The following is a 21,924-nucleotide window of genomic DNA, read 5'->3' on the forward strand; positions in this document are numbered from 1 at the left end:
TTCTTCATTCACAGCAGGCAAATTTAATTATATTCATTTAAAAATTAACTTACTCGCAATTATTTAGATTAAATTTTTATTTATCTTATGTCATACAGTTAAAATATTTTTATTTATATAAGAATCATTATACAATTACTTTTCTTTCAACTGATTTATATCTCGTAATATTTTTTATATTTTTTTATTACACATCAAATAATTATAGTGTCAAGGATTATGCAAAACAATGCTCATTATTATTTACCCGGGTCGGAAAATTTGATCTGATTTTAGTCTACCTGGACTTTATTTGGACTAATTGGTATGTATTTGAAACAGTTGATCTGTTTTTGATCTTTTATTAGAATTTTAAGCTGTTTTTGATCTGTTGTTTTAAAATTTAGTTGCGTTACAGACAGACAAAACTAGATTGAATTATGGACTTGTAATATATTCATTTATAAAAAATATTTTATTCATGCCTAAAATCCGAACCCTAAATGGCCGTTTACCGACTGGTGAAAAATTATTTGTCAAAACGAAGTAAAGATGTCTACCATCCCGGCCATTGTGACGTAATGAAAATAAACGTAACTATCTTTCGAGCTCTTACTAAATATTAGGTAATTACAACTCCTTGTTGTTACCCATTGAGTAGCCGAGGTTGTGATGCCGAATGTTTTTTTTACTATGTCACTAAACAACTATTGAGACTTTGCTTTTTAGGCGATTAATAAAACGTGAATAGTGCACATGAGTTGAATAAAATTATGGGCGCAAAATGTAGGGTAAGTCATAATCCGTCACCCGCGATGTCTTTAGCGCTGACACATTATGAATCACTTACCCTACTAGTTACGCCAATAACTGTCAAGGTACAGAATTGATTACCCGAGTCAAAAACCAAATTCGGATGTAAGTCTCAAAGTTATCAATGAGGTTTTTGAGGAATTAATTTAGAATTTTAAGATTGACAGCAGTATAGAAAGTTATCCTAGTTTAGTCCTCAAAGTAGTAGTTACGACCCATTTTACAACTTTGAGGACTAAACTGGGATAACATAATTTGGATTAGAGCCTCAAAATACTCAAAACATACAGGAATAATTTTATTCGCATTTGAACCGATGTCCGAATTATAACTTTCCATTTGTTGAGGATTTTCAGGTCTTAATTATAATTTAAAATCGATAAATTATTCGCATCTAGACCTCATAGTTCTCATTGAGGATTTTAGTACTAAAGTAGAGTTACTTTCGGGCGACAAAAACTTATTAAATTCCCATATGAAATAAGTATGATTTAAAAACCTAAATTAAATGAAAAACATTTGAATTTATCATTTATTTTTAAACAGATCTAATTTTTCAACCTGGGCAGACTATTTTAAAATTTTGAAATAAAAAGTTCATTGAAATTACCACCAGGAACATTTTTTTGCGGGGTTCAAATTAGAACCCATAGGGCATTGGAAATCTGATGAAATTTCCGGTACAATTGATAAAATTTTCATCATTATGTAATCGAAAGTATTGAACTGATTGTTGTTAATATCACGGGCTTTAGCTAAATCTGCGTATGTAGAACAATACGATTGAGTGAAAGATATCCAGAATAACTGCTCCGGGGGATATGATAATCCTGGAAGGGGTTTTTCGATGCCATGTTTGGCGACATAAGTCTTGTAAGAATTTCGAGATGCCCGAAATCCGATATATTGGAGGATCAAATCCTCTTCGAATTTATTACGACGGAGCTAAAAATGAAAAACCCAAAAATAATTAGACGAATTCATATCTAATATAATTTTGCGAAGTGAAAATTCTGTTAAACTAAATGATTGCTAAATACTAACTCTTTGTTTCCTTGTCTCGTCAGACAAATCCTCATAATGACGACGGAAACAATCGAGTTGGTCATTTGGAAGTGGGGTTCCATCTTGATTCCAACTTCTTCCAATATCAGCCAAAGCTTCGGCGATATTAATTGCAATGTAGGACGCACTTGAACCGTAATTCATGTACATTGGACGATTTTCGTTAAATAATGGGCTGGGAATCATCGAAGTTGGTATGTCTGTTAGATGAGTACCAAAAGATGAGAATACATCAAACATAATAAGTTAATTCGATCAAATTTGATGTAATTAAGACTTACGTAGACGACCAGCGAATACTTCCGGGAGTGCTGTGTTATATAACCGAGCAACGCCGTATAGAGCGATTTCTGATTGTATTTTAATGCTGAAGTCCTTTTTCATTTTGAATAGATTCAAGTTCAAGATCGTCTGCAAAAAGTTATCTTTGACAACTTGTACATTTGCGTAGAATTTTTCAAGTTCTTTTGGGTCAGACAATTTTTCCGACGGCCCGATAGTAAATGGCATTTCTGTAAGAGTTTTTATTCCTTCATTTTTATCTTTGGCATTCAAAACTTTAGATTCTTTTATCAAATTGATCATTTCAGTTTTAATAGATCCAATCATATTTTTAACGAGTGCCTGACTACTTTTATATTGATCTAAATATAAGTATTGGGCGGCATATTCTGCGTACTTTATAGTCAATTCCAGGCAATCGTCATCGGCTGGAATGCCAACGTAACCTACTTGTTTATAAAACGTTTTTCGGGCTTCCCTAAATTCTCCAGTCAAATAGGGAGCTGAGTATTGAACCATTTTCCAAATGGCGTAATTTGCTTGCACACGTGTTGGAGTTTTTTTCATTAGATGTACGAACTTTGTTAAAGTAGTAGAATTCCAAACAGTTAAAATAGGCTTTTCATTGGCATCCACAAACGGAATCAGGGATTTGTCAACAAATCGCTTCCACTCGATGCTCGGCCATTGCTTCTGTAATTCTACCATAGTGAAATTATCTGTCTGATAAGGATGGTCCCCAACATTTATTTTTGAAAATTGTTCTTCAAAATCGTATACGTCTTTCATGTCCTTTGCCAAGTCACCACCATTCGCTCCAAGGAGTCGTGCTACTTTTACCATGTAATCAGAATAAGCTCGTTTTTGCGAGGTAGTTTTCTCGGGCAAAGAGGGATCGAAATGAGTATCAGCCATCTGTTAACAAGAATATGAGATAATTTATCCGTATAATTTTTAATCGTCGACTACGTGACTCACCGTAACAGAATATATTAAACTTCTACGTGAACTACTATATATAGGCTTTGGTGTCCAATCTAAGAAATAATTGATATTGTAACCAGTTTTTTTAGCATTACCGGTGAAATCAATCCAGTTGAAAGTGGATTCCTTCCAATTAGCTTCTAAAATAGGCCAATTGCCTAATTTTTTCATCGTACGTTTTAACAGATCTAGAGCTTGTGGCCCTTTGGCATCTAGATAAATTTATAAGGTCAGATATGTTCGTTACTTCAATCTAAAAGTAGTTAAGGGTACCAACTTTCATTGATGCATGTTTTGTAAGTATCGTCGATAAGTTTGTAGGGTTTGAAGTCTGAAGAGATTCCTTTTCGAATCAACTTCTCAAGATAATCATGTTTTTGTGATTCAAGATAATCGTAATCGTTAGATTTATCAGTTTTTTTGTAATTACCGCATGCAAATCGGTAAAAATTGTCACAGGGCTTAATACTGGCATCATGGTATTTTAAGATTCGTGCGGCTGAAAAATAAAATAAAAATGAACTAGGATTATTTCTTGTCGTATTGTTTAATGAAAGTTTAAGCGCGTTATACTGAGACTCAAAAACTACTTACCGGTTTCTGATTGTTCTATGGCACATGCGTTACCAGTACATTTGTTTGCCGCCACTGTAAAGTTTTGAATAATTATTAGCTATATAGCTACATATATACTCTAAGCCCGGGTAAAAAAAAAATTAGATGTGAGTACATATAACTATAATCATATATAATTATATATAACTATTTTTACGCAAAAGTTCTTATTATAGAACTAAATAATTAATAATATCAAAAGTCAAAATTGTTCACCATCGTTTCGTGTAGTGTCAACAACAGCCGCTGAAGTATTAATTGGAAAAATTGAACAGACTAATCCAACACTCACAATTAAAAAAAATGTACGCTTCGATACTGACCTCTGTTTCTTTTCCCGCAATGTTCCTGGTGATCTATAAAAAGTTAAACCGTCACATTTGTTATTTAGTCAGCAATTAATTACCAAAATTATTTCTTTTTTTTCTTTCTCTCAAAGAAACATTTACATTATTAATAGAACTTGAATAAATCGTAAGTAAATAAATAATTAATAATCCTACTTATCGAACATTAGAAGCCCCATCTTGAAATACCTCGTGTTACTCTGGATAACTAGTCGAGAGGAATGACAAAAATTAACTTACGCAGTTTATTAAATAGTAACTGTGTGAATCACCATAATTGTTATTAAATTATAACTCTATTATCTTGTTAAAATAAATCATCGCTTAGGTAAGTCATGGATAATGAACAACATCATTACCATCATTATTATATTAGTCATTTATATACTTAGAACTTGTCGTATATAATCATACTGATTCCTATATTTCTACACGGACAAAATCTTCCCATCATATTTTAAAAATTTTCTATCAGTATAATGAAGTTTCTTTTATCACGAATCTTAATCTTTATATTACAGTGGAGTTCATATTTTAACACAAATATTACTACTGTCGTGGACTATATATATATTAGACTGGGCCAAAAAAATCTACTATTTTTTTTTTGCATATCGAATTTATTATTTAGGATGACAAAAAAATATTATTGTGAAAATTTAAACCCTGTAGAGCACTCGGCACGATACCGACATGGTCTGGGTTCGATTCCCAGTTCGGGTTTCTATATATATATTCACTATATTTATTCACTATAATTATATTCATTTAAAAATTAACTTACTCGCAATTATTTAGATTAAATTATTATTTATCTTATGTCTTACAGTTAACATATTCTTATCTATATAAGAATCATTATACAATTACTTTTCTTTTAATTGATTTACATCTCGTAATATTTTTTATATTTTTTATTACACATCAAATAATTATAGTGTTAAAGATTATGCAAAACAATGTTCATTATTATTTACCCGGGTCGGAAAATTTGATCTGATTTTAGTCTAACTGGACTGCATTTGAACTAATTGGTCTGTATTTGAACTAGTTGATCTGTTTTTAATGTTTCATTAAAATTTTAAGCTTTCTTTGATCTGTTGTTTTGAAAAACAGTTGCGTTACAGACAGACTAGATTAATTCTGGAACTTAAAAAAATTTTAGTTCTGAAAATTTGCATGGAAAGAACTACATTAAATCATGGACTTGTAATATTTTCATATATAGACAATATTTATAAAAAATATTCAAAGTTACAGAATTTACAGCGGGATTAGTGAGACTTTGCGTTTCGGATATTTTCCGTTTTTACCCCCACCATCTAAATTTCGATACGTAACACATTGCGCCTTGATGGTGGGGGTAAATAACGAAGCGCAAAATCTCGCTAATCCAACTATAATATGTTTTGTTTACCATTTACTTGGTGTCTTCTGTTTGAAAATGTCGGAGTTAGTGGTAGTTTGACAACTTCATTTTTTAGTTGTCTTGACTGAATATTTATAATATTGAATAAAAGTAATAAAATTACTCTTCAAATGTCAAGAAATTTTTCTGCTTTACTGGATAAAATCGAAAAATAGTTTGGCATTAGAATCCATCGAAATTCTTGTGACATCTTATTATGAAAGCGCATTAATATGTTTTAAATATCAAGAAAATTAATATAACTTTTAAAATCCAGATTATTATTATTACTCATATTTGTAAAGAGTCCCGTTTTTTATCTAAAGGTGATTTAAAGTTGACGACAACTTATAGTAGAAAGTCTGCTTTTGTCCTAAGAACAAATGAATCGAGACTAATAATTGTAAAAAAAAAAATCTGTTTTTAATCTAAAAACGATTCAAAACAGACTAATAGAACGAAAACAAGTCTGACATTGGCTTGGATAGGGAATAGTTCCAACAAAATCCAAATAAATTCCCATATAAAATACATACAATTTAAAAACCTAAATAAATCAAAAACATTTTAATTTATCATTTATTTTGAAACAGATCTAATTTTTCAAACCAGGCAAAATATTTCAAAATTTGGAAATAAAAAGTTCATTGGAATTACCACCAGGTGCACTTTTCTGCGGGATTCAAATTAGAACCCACAGGACACTGAAAATCTGATGAAAATTCAGGTACATTTGATAAAATTTTCATCATTATGTATTCAACAGCATTGAACTGATTGTTATTAATATCACGGGCTTCAGCTAAATCTGCGTATGTAGAACAATCCGATTGTGCGAAAGATATCCAGAATAGCTGCTCCGGAGAATATGATAATCCTGGAAGAGATTTTTCACTGCCATTTTGGGTTACATAAATCTTGTAAGAATTCCGAGATGCCCGAAATGCGATATATTGGAGGATCAAATCCTCTTCGAAATTCTTACGACGAAGCTGAAAATAAATATCCAGAAAAAAATTAGACGAATTGATTTCTAATGTAATTTTGCGAAATGAAAATTCTGTTAAATTAAATGATTGTTAAATACTTACATTATTCTTTTTTGTCTCGTCAGATAAATCCTCATAATGACGACGGAAACAATCGAGTTGGTCATTTGGAAGTAGGGTTCCATCTTTTTTTCGACCTCTTCCAATATCAGCCAAAGTATTGGCGATATCAATTGCGATATAGAACGCATTCAAACCGTAATTCATGTACATTGGACGATTTTCGTTAAACAATGAGCTGGGAATCATTGAAGCTGGTATGTCTGTTGAAAAAGTACGGAAAGATTTGAATCCATCAAACATAATTATATTATTTAATCAAATTTGATGTAATCAAGACTTACGTATTAGGCGACCATCAAATACTTCCGGGAATGCAGAGTTATCTAATAGAGAAACGCCGTGTGGAGCGATTTCTGATTGTATTTTAATGCTGAAGTCATTTTTCATTTGAAATAAATTCAAGTTCAAGATCGTCTGCAGAAAGTTGTCTTTGACAACTTGTGCATTTGCGTAGAATTTTTCCAGTTCTTTTCGGTCAGATAATTTTTCCGACGGCCCGATAGTAAATGGCATTTCTGTAATAGTTTTAATTCCTTTATTTTTATCTTTGGCATCCAATACTTTAGATTCTTTTATCAAATTGATCATTCCAGTTTTAATAGATCCAATAATATTTTTAACGAGTGCCTGACTACTATTATATTGGTCCAAATATAAGTATTGGGTGGCATATACTGCGTATTTTTTAGTCAATTTCAGACAATCATTATCGGTCGGAATGCCAACATGACCTACTCGTTTATGGAACGTTTTTTGCGCTTCCCTAAATTCTTTAGACAAATAAGGAGCTGAGTATTGAACCATTTTCCAAATGGCGTAATTTGCTTGCACGCGTTTTGGGGTTTTTTTCATAAGTTGTGTGAATTCTGTTAAAGTGGTAGAATTCCAAACAGTTAAAATAGGCTTTTCATTAGCATCTACGAAAGGAATTAGGGTTTTATCAATGAATCGCTTCCACTCAATGCTCGGCCATTGCTTCTGTAACTCTGCAATTGTGAAATTAGCTGTCTGATAAGGATGGTTCCCATCATTTATTTTTGATAATTGTTCTTCAAAATCGTATGCATCTTTCATGTCCTTTGCCAAGTCACCACCATTCGCTCCAAGGAGTCGTGCTACTTTTACTATGTAATCAGAATAAGCTTGTTTTTGTGAGGTAGTTTTCTCGGGCATAGAGGGATCGAAATAAGTATCAGCCAACTGTTAACAAGAATGTGAGATAATTTATCCGTATAACTTGTAGTAGTCGACTACGTGACTCACCGTAACAGAATATCTTAAACTTTTACGAGAACCACTAAATATAGATTTTGATGTCCAATCTAAGAAATAATTGATATTGTAACCATTTTTTTTAGCATCACCGGTGAAATCAATCCAGTTGAAAGTGGACTCCTTCCAGTTAGCTTCTAAAATAGGCCAATTGCCTAATTTTTTCATCGTACGTTTTAACAGATCTAGAGCTTGTGGCCCTTTGGCATCTAGATAAATTTATAAGGTCAGATATGTTCGTTACTCCAATCTAAAAGTAATTAATGGTACCTACTATCATTGATGCATGATTTGTAAATATCGTCGATAAGTTTGTAGGGTTTAAAATCAGAAGAAATTCCTTGTCGAATCAACTTTTCAAGATAATCATGTTTTTGTGAACCAAGATAATCGTGATCATTAGATTTATCAGTTTTTTTGGAATTACCGCATGCAAATCGGTAAAAATTGTCACATGGATTAATACTGGCATCACGGTATCTTAAGATTCGTGCGGCTGAAAAATAAAATAAAAATGGACTAGGATTATGTATTGTCCTGTTTTTTAAGAAAAGTTTAAACGCGTCGTATTGAGGCTTAAAACAACTTACCAGCTTCTGATTGTTCTACAGCACATGCATTACCTGTACATTTGTTTGCCGCCACTGTAAAGTTTTTTTAATAATTATTAGCAATATAGTTACATATATACCCTAAGCCCAGGTGAAAAAAATTATATGTGATTCCATATAATTATAATCATATATAATTACTTCTATCTACATGTTACACAGTTTTCAGGAATTAAAAAGAATCTCAAGGGACTCGTTGTTTTTTAGAATGCATGTATATTATAGCAAAGTATTAAATTCATGCTTTCAAATTTCATACATTTTTTATAACGAAACATATTATCATATTAGTTAGTAACTCTTTGCCTTTTGGAATGCATTCATTTTTTAACTTATTTCTGTAAAATGACATGATTATACGTAATGGTATGTAATTGTATACAATTACATATAATTATATGCAATTACATTCAATTATACATTATTTATATATGACTAGATATTAAAAACCATTATATATATATTTATACATAATTTTCTATAGTGACATTGGGGCATTGTCTATATGTAATTACACATTATAATTAATTCCATATATTTTAATAATCATATATAATTATAGATAACTATTTTTACCCAAAAGTTCGTATTATAGAACTAAATAATTACTAATATCAAAAGTCAAAATTGTTCACCATCGTTTCGTGTAGTGTCGACAACAGCCGCTGAAGTGTTAATTGGAAAAATTGAACAGACTAAACCAACACTCACAATTAAAAAAAATGTACTCTTCAACACTGACCTCTGTTTCTTTTGCCGTAGTAGCCCTGGTGATCTATAAAAAGTTAAACCGTCACATTTATTACTTAGTCAGCAATTAATTACCAAAATTATTTCTTTTTTTTCTTTCTCTCAAAGAAACATTTAAATTATTAATAGAACTTGAATAAATCGTAAGTAAATAAATAATTAATAATCCTACTTATCGAACATTAGAAGTTTCATCTTGAAATATCTCGTGTTACTCTTGCAAACTAGTCGAAAGGAATGACAAAAATTAACTTACGCAGTTTGTTAAATAGAAACTGTGTGAATCACCATAATTGTTATTAAATTATAACTCTATTATCGTGTTAAAATAAATCATCACTTAGGTAAGTCATGGATAATGAACAATATCATTACTATCATTATTATATTAGTCATTTATATACTTAGAACTTGTCGTATATAATCATACTGATTCCTATATTTCTACGCGGACAAAATCTTCCCATCATATTTTGAAAATTTTCTATCAGTATAATGATGTTTCTTTTATCACGAATCTTAATCTTTATATTACAGTGGAGTTCATATTTTGACACAAATATAACTACTGTCGTGGACTATATATATTAGACTGGGCCAAAAAAATCGACTATTTTTTTTTTTTGCATATCGAATTTATTATTGAGGATGACAAAAAAATATTATTGTGAAAATTTGAACCCTGTAGAGCACTCGGCGCGATACCGATATGGTCTGGGTTCGATTCCCAGTTCGGACTATCTATATTTTTCTCAATTTATCTATAAATTGTCTTATTGAGAAGGTTTGCATGTTTAGGTTTCCACTTTATAAAATTAGTATATTTAAGGTGTATCATCGCAATTTTTGATTTTTTTTTATTGAACGCGTTTTTGTTTCATAACTCCCAAGCCATTGAGATAAACGGATTTGATTTAGATACATTTCTTGTAGGAAATTGAATGCTCGACAAAAGAGGTCTGATTGAAATTTTTCGTCAGGTGAACTCTTTCCTTATAATAGTGCCATCTGCAGGTATCTTAATCAATTTCTTTGCAAGTCTGACCTGCCCAGAGAGGAAAGTACTACGGGCCCAGGCTTGGCCCAACTTTGTAGAACTTTGGACCAGCCTTGTAAGTTAATCTTGGCCCACTTTTGGTAATCTATCTAAGAGAGGTAAATGATGTGAAAAAAACTCGGTGAAAATTCTGCTGGGCTCTGGGCGCGAACTGTCGTCCTTCTGATTGCTGGGTCCGAACGGTAGCTACTGGACGAACCTACTAATGTTGAACTGATACATTTATATGATCTACTTATTAAACCATAGGTATAGCCAAACTTGGGTAATCCTACCTTGGCCCAAATCTGGGTTGCCATTGACGGCCAAGGCTAAGTTACCCAGTCCTGGGCCAAGTAGGGCCCCGTCGTTTAACTCTGGCAGCTCCTGCATGGGTGGTGGGCCTCACGCAAGTATTTTAACCAAGTATTACTACAGATTCGCTTAAGATATCTTACCTTAGACTTGTCCAAGAGTGATCGTGTAGACTTGCTCAAGAATTAAGCTACAGATTTATCTCAAACTTCCTTAAAAATGCCACTAGAAAAAGTCATATTCATGTCAAAATAACAACTTTATGGTCAATGCATGATGAAAACTAAAAAATTTTTACATGGGTACATATTTCTGGATTTAAGTATACAAATTTTATTGAATTCATTTAAAAATTATCTTTCATACAGTTGTTTAGATTTACTCTTTAATTATCTCATGTTATATACAATTTATATATTTTTGTTTTTTGTATGAGAGTCTTTACACAATGAGGTTTTTTCTACTTTACTAATTACTAAAACTAAAACTAAAGTCAAACAGAGCTCATGTTGATCGAAAAAATTTCACCATAACAATTTATTCAAATTACTACCAAGTGCATTTCTTTGCAGGATTTAAATTAGAATCGATTGGGCACTGAAAATCTGAAGAAATTTCAGGTATATTTGATAGTAATTTCATCAATAACTATTCAAGAAGATTAAACTGATTGTTATTGATACTACGGTGTTCAGCCAAGCTTGTATACTCAGGGCAAAAAGATTGTGCAAAAGATATCCAAAATAATTGCTCCGGGGGGTACGGTAGTCCTGGAAGAGGTTTTTCTATGCCATGCTTGCCGAAGAATGTCTGATAAGAATTCCGAGATGTACGAAGTCCGATGTATAAAAAGATCATATCATCTAATTTATTACGATGTAGCTGAAAAATAAGTAATCAAAAATCATTACACGAACTGATATTCGATGTAATACTGCGAGTTGACAATTCTGTTGAACTGGGCGATTGTTATCATATAACTTATTGTTAAATACCCACTCCTTTTTCCTTTATCATGTCGGGTAAATCCTCATGTAGATGACAGAAACAATCGAGTCGCTCATTTGGAGGTAGTATTCCATCATCTGTCGAATTTCTATCCACATTAGTTAGAGTGTGAACCATATGAACTGCGATGTAGGACATATGTAGACCGTAGAGTATGTACATTGGATGATCCTGGTTGAATAACGGGTTATGAATCATTGAAGTTGGAATGTCTGTTCAAAAATTTCGAATATTGGTTTAATGCAAACATACAGAAAGATTCTTGAATCTGGTGTAGCAAGGACTTACGTAAACGACTAGTGAATATTTCCGGGAGTCTTGAGTTACCAGGAGCGATTTCTGCTTGTGTTTTGATGCTGAAGTCACTTTTTTATGAAATTTTTATGAAACGATTTTTATGAAATCTACTAAAAATAGGATCCGTGAAATCTCTAGTGGTTGAAGGGAAACTTGTTTGTTTTTATCCACGATCATTGTTAAACAAAGAACGGGGTATCATAGCCATTGGTATATCTGTACAAACAGTGTTTATTAGCTCAGGTAAAACCAATTGTATATAATTATACATGATGATATGTAATTTTCTCGCTAATTGCGGTATTTTATGTCTAATTTCGATATTTTATTATATTTTTAAACGTATAAATTTACTGAAAAATTACGGCATTTTACCGTAAAGTGACATACTTCACTGTGTTGTGGTAAAAATGTCACGAATTGCGATTAATTACTATAAAATGTAAATGTAAGTAATTATAGGGGAGGGTGGGGCAGAGCGGCCCCCCTGAAATTTTGATAAAAAAAAAAATTTTTTTTTTCTCGACTAATTACTATAAATCCGATATGTTTGCGCATTTTTACCTCTACGCATGACATTTGGGGCAAAATGGACAAGCCCAAAATTTCGAAAAAGTGATTTTTTCATATTTTTATCATCAAATTAAAAAAAAATTATTATAATTCCACATTTCCAGCCCTACGCATAACACCTGGGGCAAAACGGACCAACCGGAACTTCAAAAAAAATTTTTTTTTCATATTTTTCAGCTGTTTCTCTATGTAAAAGGCAAATTTGGTCACTAAAAATTTATAAAAATTAAATTTTTTTTTTTAGTTGATAAATTTTTGAAATAAAGTAAAACTATAGAATTGATTTTTTTTTTTATTAAATAACAATTAGTAATTAAGGTAATCGAGAGTGAACGATTTATTACACTTTAAAAAATTTTTTTCGAGTAATATAAAACAAAAAATAGTTGTCAAGAGAAAGAAATACATTCTTAATGATGAAAACAATTTAAAAAATTAAAAAACGAAAAAAAAAAAATTTTTTTATCACTTTTTAAAGGGGGGCCGCTCTGCCCCACAAAAAAAAAAATTTTTTTTTCAGAATTTCGGCAAAATTTCCATAAATTTGTTCGAAATAGGACAGAAGTAAAGTGATCTTATGGTTGAAATCCACAAAAAATAATAATTGGCTTAGGGGGGCCGCTCTGCCCCACCCTCCCCTATATAATTATATGTGATCGTAATAGACCATTTTCTACATATAATTATGTATAATGACATACATTTTTTTTATCCCGGAACTTTTTTTAATTAATCAAACACAAAAACAGTCTTTCACTTTGATTTTGCCTTTATTTAACTTTTAAACTTTAATCTTTAATAAACAAAAAAATGCCTTTATTTTTCTTAAAAGAAAATAGAGATGATACTCTTTATAGGCTCGTGTCTTTATTTCTTAACATTTATTACACTTTTTGTATACACTGAGATCTTCTAGTTTCTATATTTTTAGTTTTATGTTTTACCGGAATAATATTCCTTTAATTTTCCTGAGCGGAAATAGAGATGGTACTCTTTTAAAGGATTGGACTTTTATTTTTGAACATGTATTCACGTTACAATATTTATTATTTCAATTTAATTACACTGAGCAATGCTATTAAGCACTTAACTATTAACTCACAACCGATAACACTATTATTTATTGGAATTTTCTTTTTCTTTGTATTATAATTTTTTTTCCTCTTCGCTACGCGATTTAATTAATTGCTTTCTTTAAGCTGTATATTTTAATATATTTTTCTTTCACTGATATCCCGGGTCAAAAAATTAGATCTGTTTTAAAATAAATGATAAATTCAAATATTTTTCCTTTAATTCAAGTTTATAAATCATATTTATTTTATATAAGAATTTGATCTGTTTTTGCCCGTACTATTCCTTATCCAGGCTAATATCAGACTTATTTTCGTATGATATTTAGTCTGTTTTAAATCAAGTTTAGACTACAAACAGACTTTTTTATTATAATTATTGGTCTGTGTTCAATTGTTTTTAAGGACAAATACAGGACTTTTTATAAATATAAATAATAATAATAATAATAATCTAGATTTATTAATTTATTTTATTTTTCTTGGTATTTAAAACATGCTAATGCGCTTCCATAATAAGATGTCACACAGAGAAAATGTTGGCTCGAAACCTACCAATTTTTACAATGCTGTCGACTAAACTTGAAACAGGGAGTAAAGCATCCAAAAAATTATCGTGCTCTTACAAAAAATGATTGTACTGTATCACATTACTTATTACGCGCGAGAAACTTATCGATGAGCTTTGATATCAATTACTTCCATACATTATAATAATTTTGATGCAGTATAGTAATTTTTTGGATACTTTACTTTCTGTTTCAAGTTTGGTCGACAGCATAATAAAAATTGGTAGATTGCGAGCCAACATTTTTCTCCGTAGCACAAGAATTTTGATGTTTTCTTATGCCAAAATATTTTCAATTTTATCCAGTAAATAAGAGAAAATTCTTGACATTTCAAAAGTTGTTTTATCACTTTTATTCAATGATATAAATATTCAATGAAGACAACTAAAAAATTAAGCTGTCAAATTTTCATCAACTGCCGACATTTTTAAACAAAAGATAGTAAATAAAACATAATCAATTCTGCAACTTACAATTTTTTCATAAATATTGCCCATAAATAAAAATTTTATAAGTCCATGATTTAATCTAGTTTTGTCCTTGTAAATTTTCAGAATTAAAATTTTTTAAAGTCCACGAATTAATCTAATTTAGTCTGCTCGTAACGCGTTTGTTTTTTAAAGTAGCAGGTCGAAAACAGCTTAAAATTTTCATAAAAGATCAAAATCAGATCAAATAGTCCAATCAGACTAAAATCAGGTCAAATTGTTCAGCCCGGGTAGATCAAAAACAGATTAAAATTTTTATCGAAGTTCAATAACAGACCAAGTAGTCCAAATACAGTCCAGTTAGACTAAAATCAGATCAAATTTTTCGACCCGGGATAACTTTTTCTTTGCTTTGTTTTGTATATTTGTTATAAATATATAGTATATATATTTATTTAATTGGTTTGATAATTTTATTTCCTGAATAAAATTATTTGAGAGATTTTTGAAAAGATACTATGTACCAAATTGCGACTCTTCGCTGAAACTAATCAACTAATAACCGAAAAGCAAACCGGTGCTCGGTAGAGTAATTTGCTCTTCAAAATTTTAAACGCTGCAACCATGGGGGTCCGAGTTTGGAAAAGAGGGGGTTTTCTGGTGAGGTGCATCGTATAAGATGCCCCGTTGACACAAATCAATTTAAGTCAATGCTAGTTGTGGGTGTTACCACGCATTAGAATAATTGTTGTAAGAAGTAAGTGGGGAACTTAAGAAGGATAAGGGAATAAAAGACAGAATAAAGAAATCTGATATGTCGTTCTATATCGCTCAATTGAACCCATCCTGGTTTCTCTTATGAGAAAATGGAATATTTATTCCCTAGGAGTGTTCAACATGAGTTTGAAAAAAGTTTGCGAAGTCGGACATAACAATCGGAATCGGCTTGTCTGACGAAAATTTTCAATCAGACCTTTTTTGTAGGGAATTTAATTTTACATAAGAATAAGTAAAAATTGTTATTTTTTACTCCAATGTTTTAGCAGTTCTGACGTAAAACATCAAATTATGAATTAAAATTAAAAATAGCGATGATTGAGCTCTAAAAATTAATATTAAGGGCTCAAACTTTTATGAAATTTTTTTTTTGTCATTCTGAATAATATTTTCGTTATAGCTGAAAAAAAAATAGTCAATTTTTTTGGCCCAGTCTAATATATATATATATATATATATATATATATATATATATATATATATATATATATATATATATATATAAATATACATATATATAAATATAAAAAGTCCCGTTTTTTATCTGAAGGTGATTTAAAGTTGACTACAACTTTATAGTAAAAAGCCTGCTTTTGTCCTAAGAACAAACGAATCGAAACTAATCTTGTAAGATAAAAAGTCTGTTTTTAAACTAAAAACTATTCAAAACAGACTAAATACAGAACGAAAACAAGTCTGATATTGGCTTGGATAGGGAATAGTTCCGACAAACTCCGATTAAATTCCCGTATAAAATACATAACAATTTAAAAACCTAAATTAAATCAAAAACATTTTAATTCATCATTTATTTTGAAACAGATCTAATTTTCCAAACCGGGCAAAATATTTCAAAATTTGGAAATAAAAAGTTCATAGAAATTACCACCAGGTACATTTTTTTGCAGGGTTCAAATTAGAACCCACAGGGCATTGAAAATCTGATGAAAATTCAGGTACATTTGATAAAATTTTCATCTGCAAGTAATCAGGAGCACTGTACTGATTGTTATTAAGATAACGGATTTCGGCCAAATCTGCATATGTGGAACAATACGATTGTGCGAAAGATATCCAAAATAACTGCTCCGGAGAATATGATAATCCTGGAAGAGGTTTTTCACTGCCATGTTGGGCCACATAAGTTTTGTAAGAATTCCGAGATGTCCGAAATCCGATATATTGGAGAATCAAATCCTCTTCGAATTTATTACGACGAAGCTGAAAATGAAAAACCAAAAAATAATTAGACGAATTGATATCTAACGTAAATTTGCAAAGTGAAAATTCTCTTAAATTGAATGATTGTTGAATACTTACATTATTCTTCTTTGTCTCGTCAGATAAATCCTCATAATGACGGCGGAAACAATCGAGTTGGTCATTTGGAAGTAGGGTTCCATCTTTTTGTCGACCTCTTCCGAGATCAGACAAAGCATCAGCGATATTAATTGCGATGTAGGACGCACTCGAACCGTAATTCATGTACATTGGACGATTTTCGTTAAACAATGGGCTGGGAATCATTGAAGCTGGTATGTCTGTTAAAAAAGTACAGAAAGGTTGGAATGCATCAAACATAATTAGATTATTTAATCAAATTTGATGTAATCAAGACTTACGAATTAGGCGACCATCAAATACTTCCGGAAGTGCCGAGTTATCTAATAGAGAAACGCCGTATGGAGCGATTTCTAATTGTATTTTAATGCTGAAGTCATTTTTCATTTTAAATAAATTCAAGTTCAAGATTGTCTGCAAAAAGTTATCTTTGACAACTTGTGCATTTGCGTAGAATTTTTCCAGTTCTTTTCGGTCAGATAATTTTTCCGACGGCCCGATAGTAAATGGCATTTCTGTAATAGTTTTTATTCCTTTATTTTTATCTTTGGCATCCAATACTTTAGATTCTTTTATCAAATTGATCATTCCAGTTTTAACAAACCCAATAATATTTTTGACGAGTGCCTGATTGCTTTTGTATTGATCCAAATATAAGTATTGGGCGGCATATGCTGCGTATTTTTTAGCTAATTCGAGGCAATCATCATCGGCTGGAATGCCAACATAACCTACTTGTTCATGGAACGTTTTATGCGCTTCCCTAAATTCTTCAGTCAAATAAGGAGCTGAGTATTGGACAATTTTCCAAATGGCGTAATTTGCTTGCACGCGTTTTGGGGTTTTCTTCATTAGTTGTGTGAGTTCAGTTAAAGTGGTAGAGTTCCAAACAGTTAAAATAGGCTTTTCATTAGCATCCACGAAGGGAATAAGGGTTTTATCAACAAATCGCTTCCACTCAATGCTCGGCCATTGCTTCTGTAACTCTGCAATAGTGAAATTAGCTGTCTGGTAAGGATGGTCCCCGACATTTATTTTTGATAATTGTTCTTCAAAATCGTATACGTCTTTCATGTCCTTTGCCAAGTCACCACTATTCGCTCCAAGGAGTCGTGCTACTTTTACCATGTAATCAGAATAAGCTCTTTTTTGCGAGGTAGTTTTCTCGGGCATAGAGGGATCGAAATGAGTATCAGCCATCTGTTAACAAGAATATGAGATAATTTATCCGTATAATTTGTAGTAGTCGACTACGTGACTCACCGTAACAGTATATCTTAAACTTCTACGTGAACCACTATATATAGGCTTTGGTGTCCAATCTATAAAATAATTGATATTGTAACCATTTTTTTTAGCATCACCGGTGAAATCAATCCAGTTGAAAGTGGACTCTTTCCAGTTAGCTTCTAAAATAGGCCAATTGCCTAATTTTTTCATCGTACGTTTTAAAAGATCTAGAGCTTGTGGCCCTTTGGCATCTAGATAAATTTATAAGGTCAGATATGTTCGTTACTCCAATCTAAAAGTAATTAATGGTACCTACTGTCATTGATGCATGATTTGTAAATGTCGTCGATAAGTTTGTAGGGTTTGAAGTCTGAAGAGATTCCTTTTCGAATCAACTTTTCAAGATAATCATGTTTTTGTGATTCAAGATAATCGTAATTGTTAGATTTATCAGTTTTTTTGTAATTACCGCATGCGAATCGGTAAAAATTGTCACATGGCTTGATACTGGCATCATGGTATCTTAAGATTCGTGCGGCTGGAAATAAAATGAAAATGGACTAGAATTATTTTTTGCCGTGTTGTTTAATGAAAGTTTAAACGCGTCATACTGAGACTTAAAAACTACTTACCGGTTTCTGTTTGTTCTGCGGTGCATGCGTTACCTGTACATTTGTTTGCTGCCACTGTTAAGTTTTGAATAATTATTAGCTATATTTTACATACATACTCTAAGCCCGGCTTAAAAAAATGATATATAATTACATATAATTATAATCATATATAATTACTTTTTTGATCCGGTTGAATTTTTTAAATATTTTTGTACATATAGATAGACACCTAATCCGAATCAATACTTTCTTACTGTGCCAATTATATAAATTAAAAATCTTTATTGATATGTTGCGACAAAAATTTGTTCATTTTTTTATTTTATACTTTCCAAGTCATTATTCTTAGTTTTACGGACTAGTATTCTATGAAATATAAATTTATATAAAAAATATTATTTGTTTATATTTACATTGAAATTTTGATGAAAAATTAAAAAATCTTTAAAAACTCGAATTTTTGATTTAAAAAATGCGAAAAAGTTGCTTAAAAAATCGAAGATATTTGAATCCCACTTTGACAAAGGGCTTAAAAAGTTTGTTTTACAGTCTAGTAAAACATATATTTTCTTTAAGAAAATTAAAAATGTCCGTCTTCAAAAAAAGTCCAAATTTGAGATAAAATGTTAGAAAAAACGGTGAAAGAGAAAAAATTTTTTTCCGAATTTACATTTAAACGTGAAGAAAATAGCCACTGCCGAAATTAAATTACAATAACTTAAACAGGAGTTATGAATATCTGAAAATTACCTCATCGTTAATTTTTCACGATTTTCAAAAATTCATATCTCCAAGGTTTTTGAAAATTAAGCGCTCAAAATTTCGGATAAGGTGTCTTTTTATATGTACAAAAACATATAAAAAATTCGACCGGATGAAAATATGATTTTTGAAATCAGGTGATTTGGCATGGAATGACCCATATATATATTTATACATAATTTTATATATTGACATTAGAGCATTGTCTATATATAATTACATATTATAATTAATTCCAATGATCATATATAATTATATACAACTATTTTTACCCAAAAATTCTTATTATAGAACTAAATAATTAATAATATCAAAAGTCAAAATTGTTCACCATCGTTTCGCGTAGTGTCGACAACAGCCGCTGAAGTATTAATTGGATAAATTAAACAGACTAATCCAACACTCACAATTAAAAAAAATGTACTCTTCCACACTGACCTCTGTTTCTTTTGCCGCAATAGTCCTAGTGATCTATAAAAAGTTAAATCGTCACATTTATTAATTAGTCAGCAATTAATTACCAAAATTATTTCTTTTTTTCTTTCTCTCGAAGAATTATTTAAATTATTAATGGAACTTGAATAAATCATAAGTAAATAAATAATTAATAATCCTACTTATCGAACATTAAAAGTTTCATTTTGAAATATCTCGTGTTACTCTAGAAAACTAGTCGAGAGGAATGACAAAAATTAACTTATGTAGTTCGTTAAATAGTAACTGTGTGAATCACCATAATTGTTATTAAATTATAACTCTATTATCGTGTTAAAATAAATCATTGCTTAGGTAAGTCATGGATAATGAACAATATCATTACCATCATTATTATATTAATCAATTATATACTTAAAACTCGTTGTATATAATCATACTAACTCCTCCATTCCTACACGGAAAAAAGCTTTCTATCGTATTTTTAAAATTTTATATCAGCATAATGAGTTTTTTTCATCACGAATGTTAATCTTCATTTTACAGTAAAATTTATATTTTAAAACAAATATGGCTGCTATCGTGGATTCATACTGACGACTTTCAATCATCAGGACAAATGAGAAAATAAAGTAAAATTAATAATAATTTTCAATAAATGATAGATTTAGATACCCTTGAAATCATATTTGAAACTACTATTTTTAATATATATTAGGGTGGCCCAAAAAAACCGACTATTTTTTAACTTCCCGCTAAGAAAATCGACGATTTTCGAAAAATTGGGAAGTTATTGTTTTCACCCCGATTTGCGAAAATCGAAATTTCATCAGATGTCGACGTTTTGAGGTTCTAGGAAGCTATTCTGACTATTTTCAGAATGATGTCCGAGCGTCTGTATGTATGTATGTGTGTGTGTGTGTGTGTATGTATGTGTGTGACCGGCTTATAACTTTTCAACTAATGAACCGATTTGGATGGTTAAGGTGGCAATCGAAAGAGCTTGTTGGCCATCAACTTTTCTGAAAATTTCAGATCATTTGATCAAGTAGATCAGAAAATATTGGCGAATTACGGAAAAAAATTTTTTTTTTTTTAGGTTTTTTATTGATTTCTTAGAAACGACTCGAACGATCGACTTTAAAATTTAATTAGCTCTAGAACTTGATAAAACACGTCGATTGCCGCCTCAACCATCAAAATCGGTTCATTCGTTCGTGAGATATCGTGGGCAAAAGAAATGCCACAAAACGGTTTTTTGCGAATATCTTTGAAACGACTAAACCAAACAATTTCTAAATTTGATCAGCTCTAGAATTCAATGAAACACGTCGATTGCCGCCTCAACCATCGAAATCGGTCGATTCGTTCGTGAGATATCGTGGGAGAAAGAAATGCTAAAAACGGTTTTTTTCGAAAAGAATGGGATACAATAGTATTTTCGAGCTCGAAGAGCTCGAAAATGTTCTTACAACGATGTTTTCGAGCTCAAGGAGCAGGAAAACAGCGGGAAGTTTTGGGGCTGGCCCGCAGGGTCAACCGACGCCCAGATTTTTTTTTTTGAGCCTCTTATGAAAATTTGTTGATTGAAGATGTTCTAGGAAGCCTCTCCAAAAATCAGCTCGATAAAAAGTTTTCAAGAGGTCGCTCACGAATTTTGAAAATATCAAAAATGATCGAAATTCGGATTTTTTTGTTACAAATTTTTTCTTTTTCGTGGCAGCTATAGTTTATATTTATGAAATCATGACTACGCTGAAAATTTCAGCCCAAAATTAAAATATTTAAACGGCGCTCAAGAATTTCGAATGTTTCCGACTACTGTCTCTTGAATGTTTTCGAGCGACCCTTGAATATTAATAATAAAGCTTCTCAATTTTTTCACCCGGGTGCCATAAGGGCGTACCAATAAATTTTTTTCGGGAATCGACGTAGTTATGCCTGAAACGGGCAGAAATGCAAAAAAAAATTTTGGTACGCCCCTATGGCGCAACTTCTCCCCACTATGGATATTCGCAGACCACGTCAGTACAAACAGCAGCTGTTAGGCTAGTATTTTTTTGTGTTGATTAAATTAAATAATTATTTTCATAATTACTAATTAATATTTTCGTATAAACTTTGTGACCAAACGATTTATAAAAGATTGAATTATTTTATTTTGTACATTTCATTAACTGCATGAGAAAAATCTTTATCCAGTATTCCGTTAAAGTAGACAGAGGCTT

At 31.1% G+C, this 21,924-nt stretch overlaps 3 protein-coding genes and 1 long non-coding RNA gene across 4 annotated transcripts; all 4 read right to left on the reverse strand.

The window, feature by feature from the left end:
* Positions 1 to 90: 90 nt before the first annotated feature.
* LOC130671629 (neprilysin-2-like) lies at positions 91 to 4,376 on the reverse strand. The gene is made up of 8 exons (XM_057475652.1): positions 4,242 to 4,376; positions 3,955 to 4,094; positions 3,718 to 3,771; positions 3,401 to 3,622; positions 3,118 to 3,335; positions 2,139 to 3,054; positions 1,837 to 2,057; positions 91 to 1,737 (listed from the first exon to the last, which is right to left on the reverse strand). The coding sequence occupies exons 1-8, from the start codon at positions 4,262 to 4,264 to the stop codon at positions 1,399 to 1,401; spliced, it is 2,133 nt and encodes a 710-aa protein (XP_057331635.1). The 5' UTR covers positions 4,265 to 4,376; the 3' UTR covers positions 91 to 1,398.
* Positions 4,377 to 6,058: 1,682 nt separating this feature from the next.
* On the reverse strand, positions 6,059 to 9,469 carry LOC130671624 (neprilysin-2-like). The gene is made up of 8 exons (XM_057475639.1): positions 9,411 to 9,469; positions 9,124 to 9,263; positions 8,468 to 8,521; positions 8,152 to 8,373; positions 7,869 to 8,086; positions 6,887 to 7,805; positions 6,585 to 6,805; positions 6,059 to 6,485 (listed from the first exon to the last, which is right to left on the reverse strand). Exons 1-8 carry the CDS (start codon positions 9,431 to 9,433, stop codon positions 6,147 to 6,149), a joined length of 2,136 nt encoding a protein of 711 aa, XP_057331622.1. The 5' UTR covers positions 9,434 to 9,469; the 3' UTR covers positions 6,059 to 6,146.
* A 1,496-nt stretch (positions 9,470 to 10,965) lies between these two features.
* On the reverse strand, positions 10,966 to 15,741 carry LOC130665061 (uncharacterized). The gene is made up of 3 exons (XR_008989502.1): positions 11,886 to 15,741; positions 11,589 to 11,809; positions 10,966 to 11,471 (listed from the first exon to the last, which is right to left on the reverse strand). It is a non-coding gene; the product is annotated as an uncharacterized LOC130665061 (long non-coding RNA).
* Positions 15,742 to 16,094: 353 nt separating this feature from the next.
* Positions 16,095 to 19,958, reverse strand: LOC130665022 (neprilysin-2-like). The gene is made up of 8 exons (XM_057465262.1): positions 19,879 to 19,958; positions 19,593 to 19,732; positions 18,518 to 18,571; positions 18,202 to 18,423; positions 17,919 to 18,136; positions 16,937 to 17,855; positions 16,635 to 16,855; positions 16,095 to 16,535 (listed from the first exon to the last, which is right to left on the reverse strand). Exons 1-8 carry the CDS (start codon positions 19,899 to 19,901, stop codon positions 16,197 to 16,199), a joined length of 2,136 nt encoding a protein of 711 aa, XP_057321245.1. The 5' UTR covers positions 19,902 to 19,958; the 3' UTR covers positions 16,095 to 16,196.
* Positions 19,959 to 21,924: the final 1,966 nt, after the last annotated feature.

Source organism: Microplitis mediator, chromosome 1, assembly GCF_029852145.1.
Source record: "Microplitis mediator isolate UGA2020A chromosome 1, iyMicMedi2.1, whole genome shotgun sequence".
Lineage (NCBI taxonomy): Eukaryota > Metazoa > Arthropoda > Insecta > Hymenoptera > Braconidae > Microplitis > Microplitis mediator.

Bases quoted from the DNA above. Each gene is read 5' to 3' on its own strand.
- LOC130671629 (XM_057475652.1), bottom strand. From the start codon at position 4,264: ATGGGGCTTCTAATGTTCGATAA. The intron at 4,095-4,241 runs GTAGGATTATTA...AACTTTTTATAG, and splicing joins GGGCTTCTAATGTTCGATAA to ATCACCAGGAACATTGCGGG. The intron at 3,623-3,717 runs GTAAGTAGTTTT...TTTATTTTTCAG, and splicing joins CATAGAACAATCAGAAACCG to CCGCACGAATCTTAAAATAC.
- LOC130671624 (XM_057475639.1), bottom strand. From the start codon at position 9,433: ATGAAACTTCTAATGTTCGATAA. The intron at 8,522-9,123 runs GTGAACAATTTT...AAAACTTTACAG, and splicing joins CGACACTACACGAAACGATG to TGGCGGCAAACAAATGTACA. The intron at 8,087-8,151 runs GTAGGTACCATT...AAATTTATCTAG, and splicing joins CAAATCATGCATCAATGATA to ATGCCAAAGGGCCACAAGCT.
- LOC130665022 (XM_057465262.1), bottom strand. From the start codon at position 19,901: ATGAAACTTTTAATGTTCGATAA. The intron at 18,424-18,517 runs GTAAGTAGTTTT...TTTTATTTCCAG, and splicing joins CGCAGAACAAACAGAAACCG to CCGCACGAATCTTAAGATAC. The intron at 16,536-16,634 runs GTAAGTATTCAA...TTTCATTTTCAG, and splicing joins ACGAGACAAAGAAGAATAAT to CTTCGTCGTAATAAATTCGA.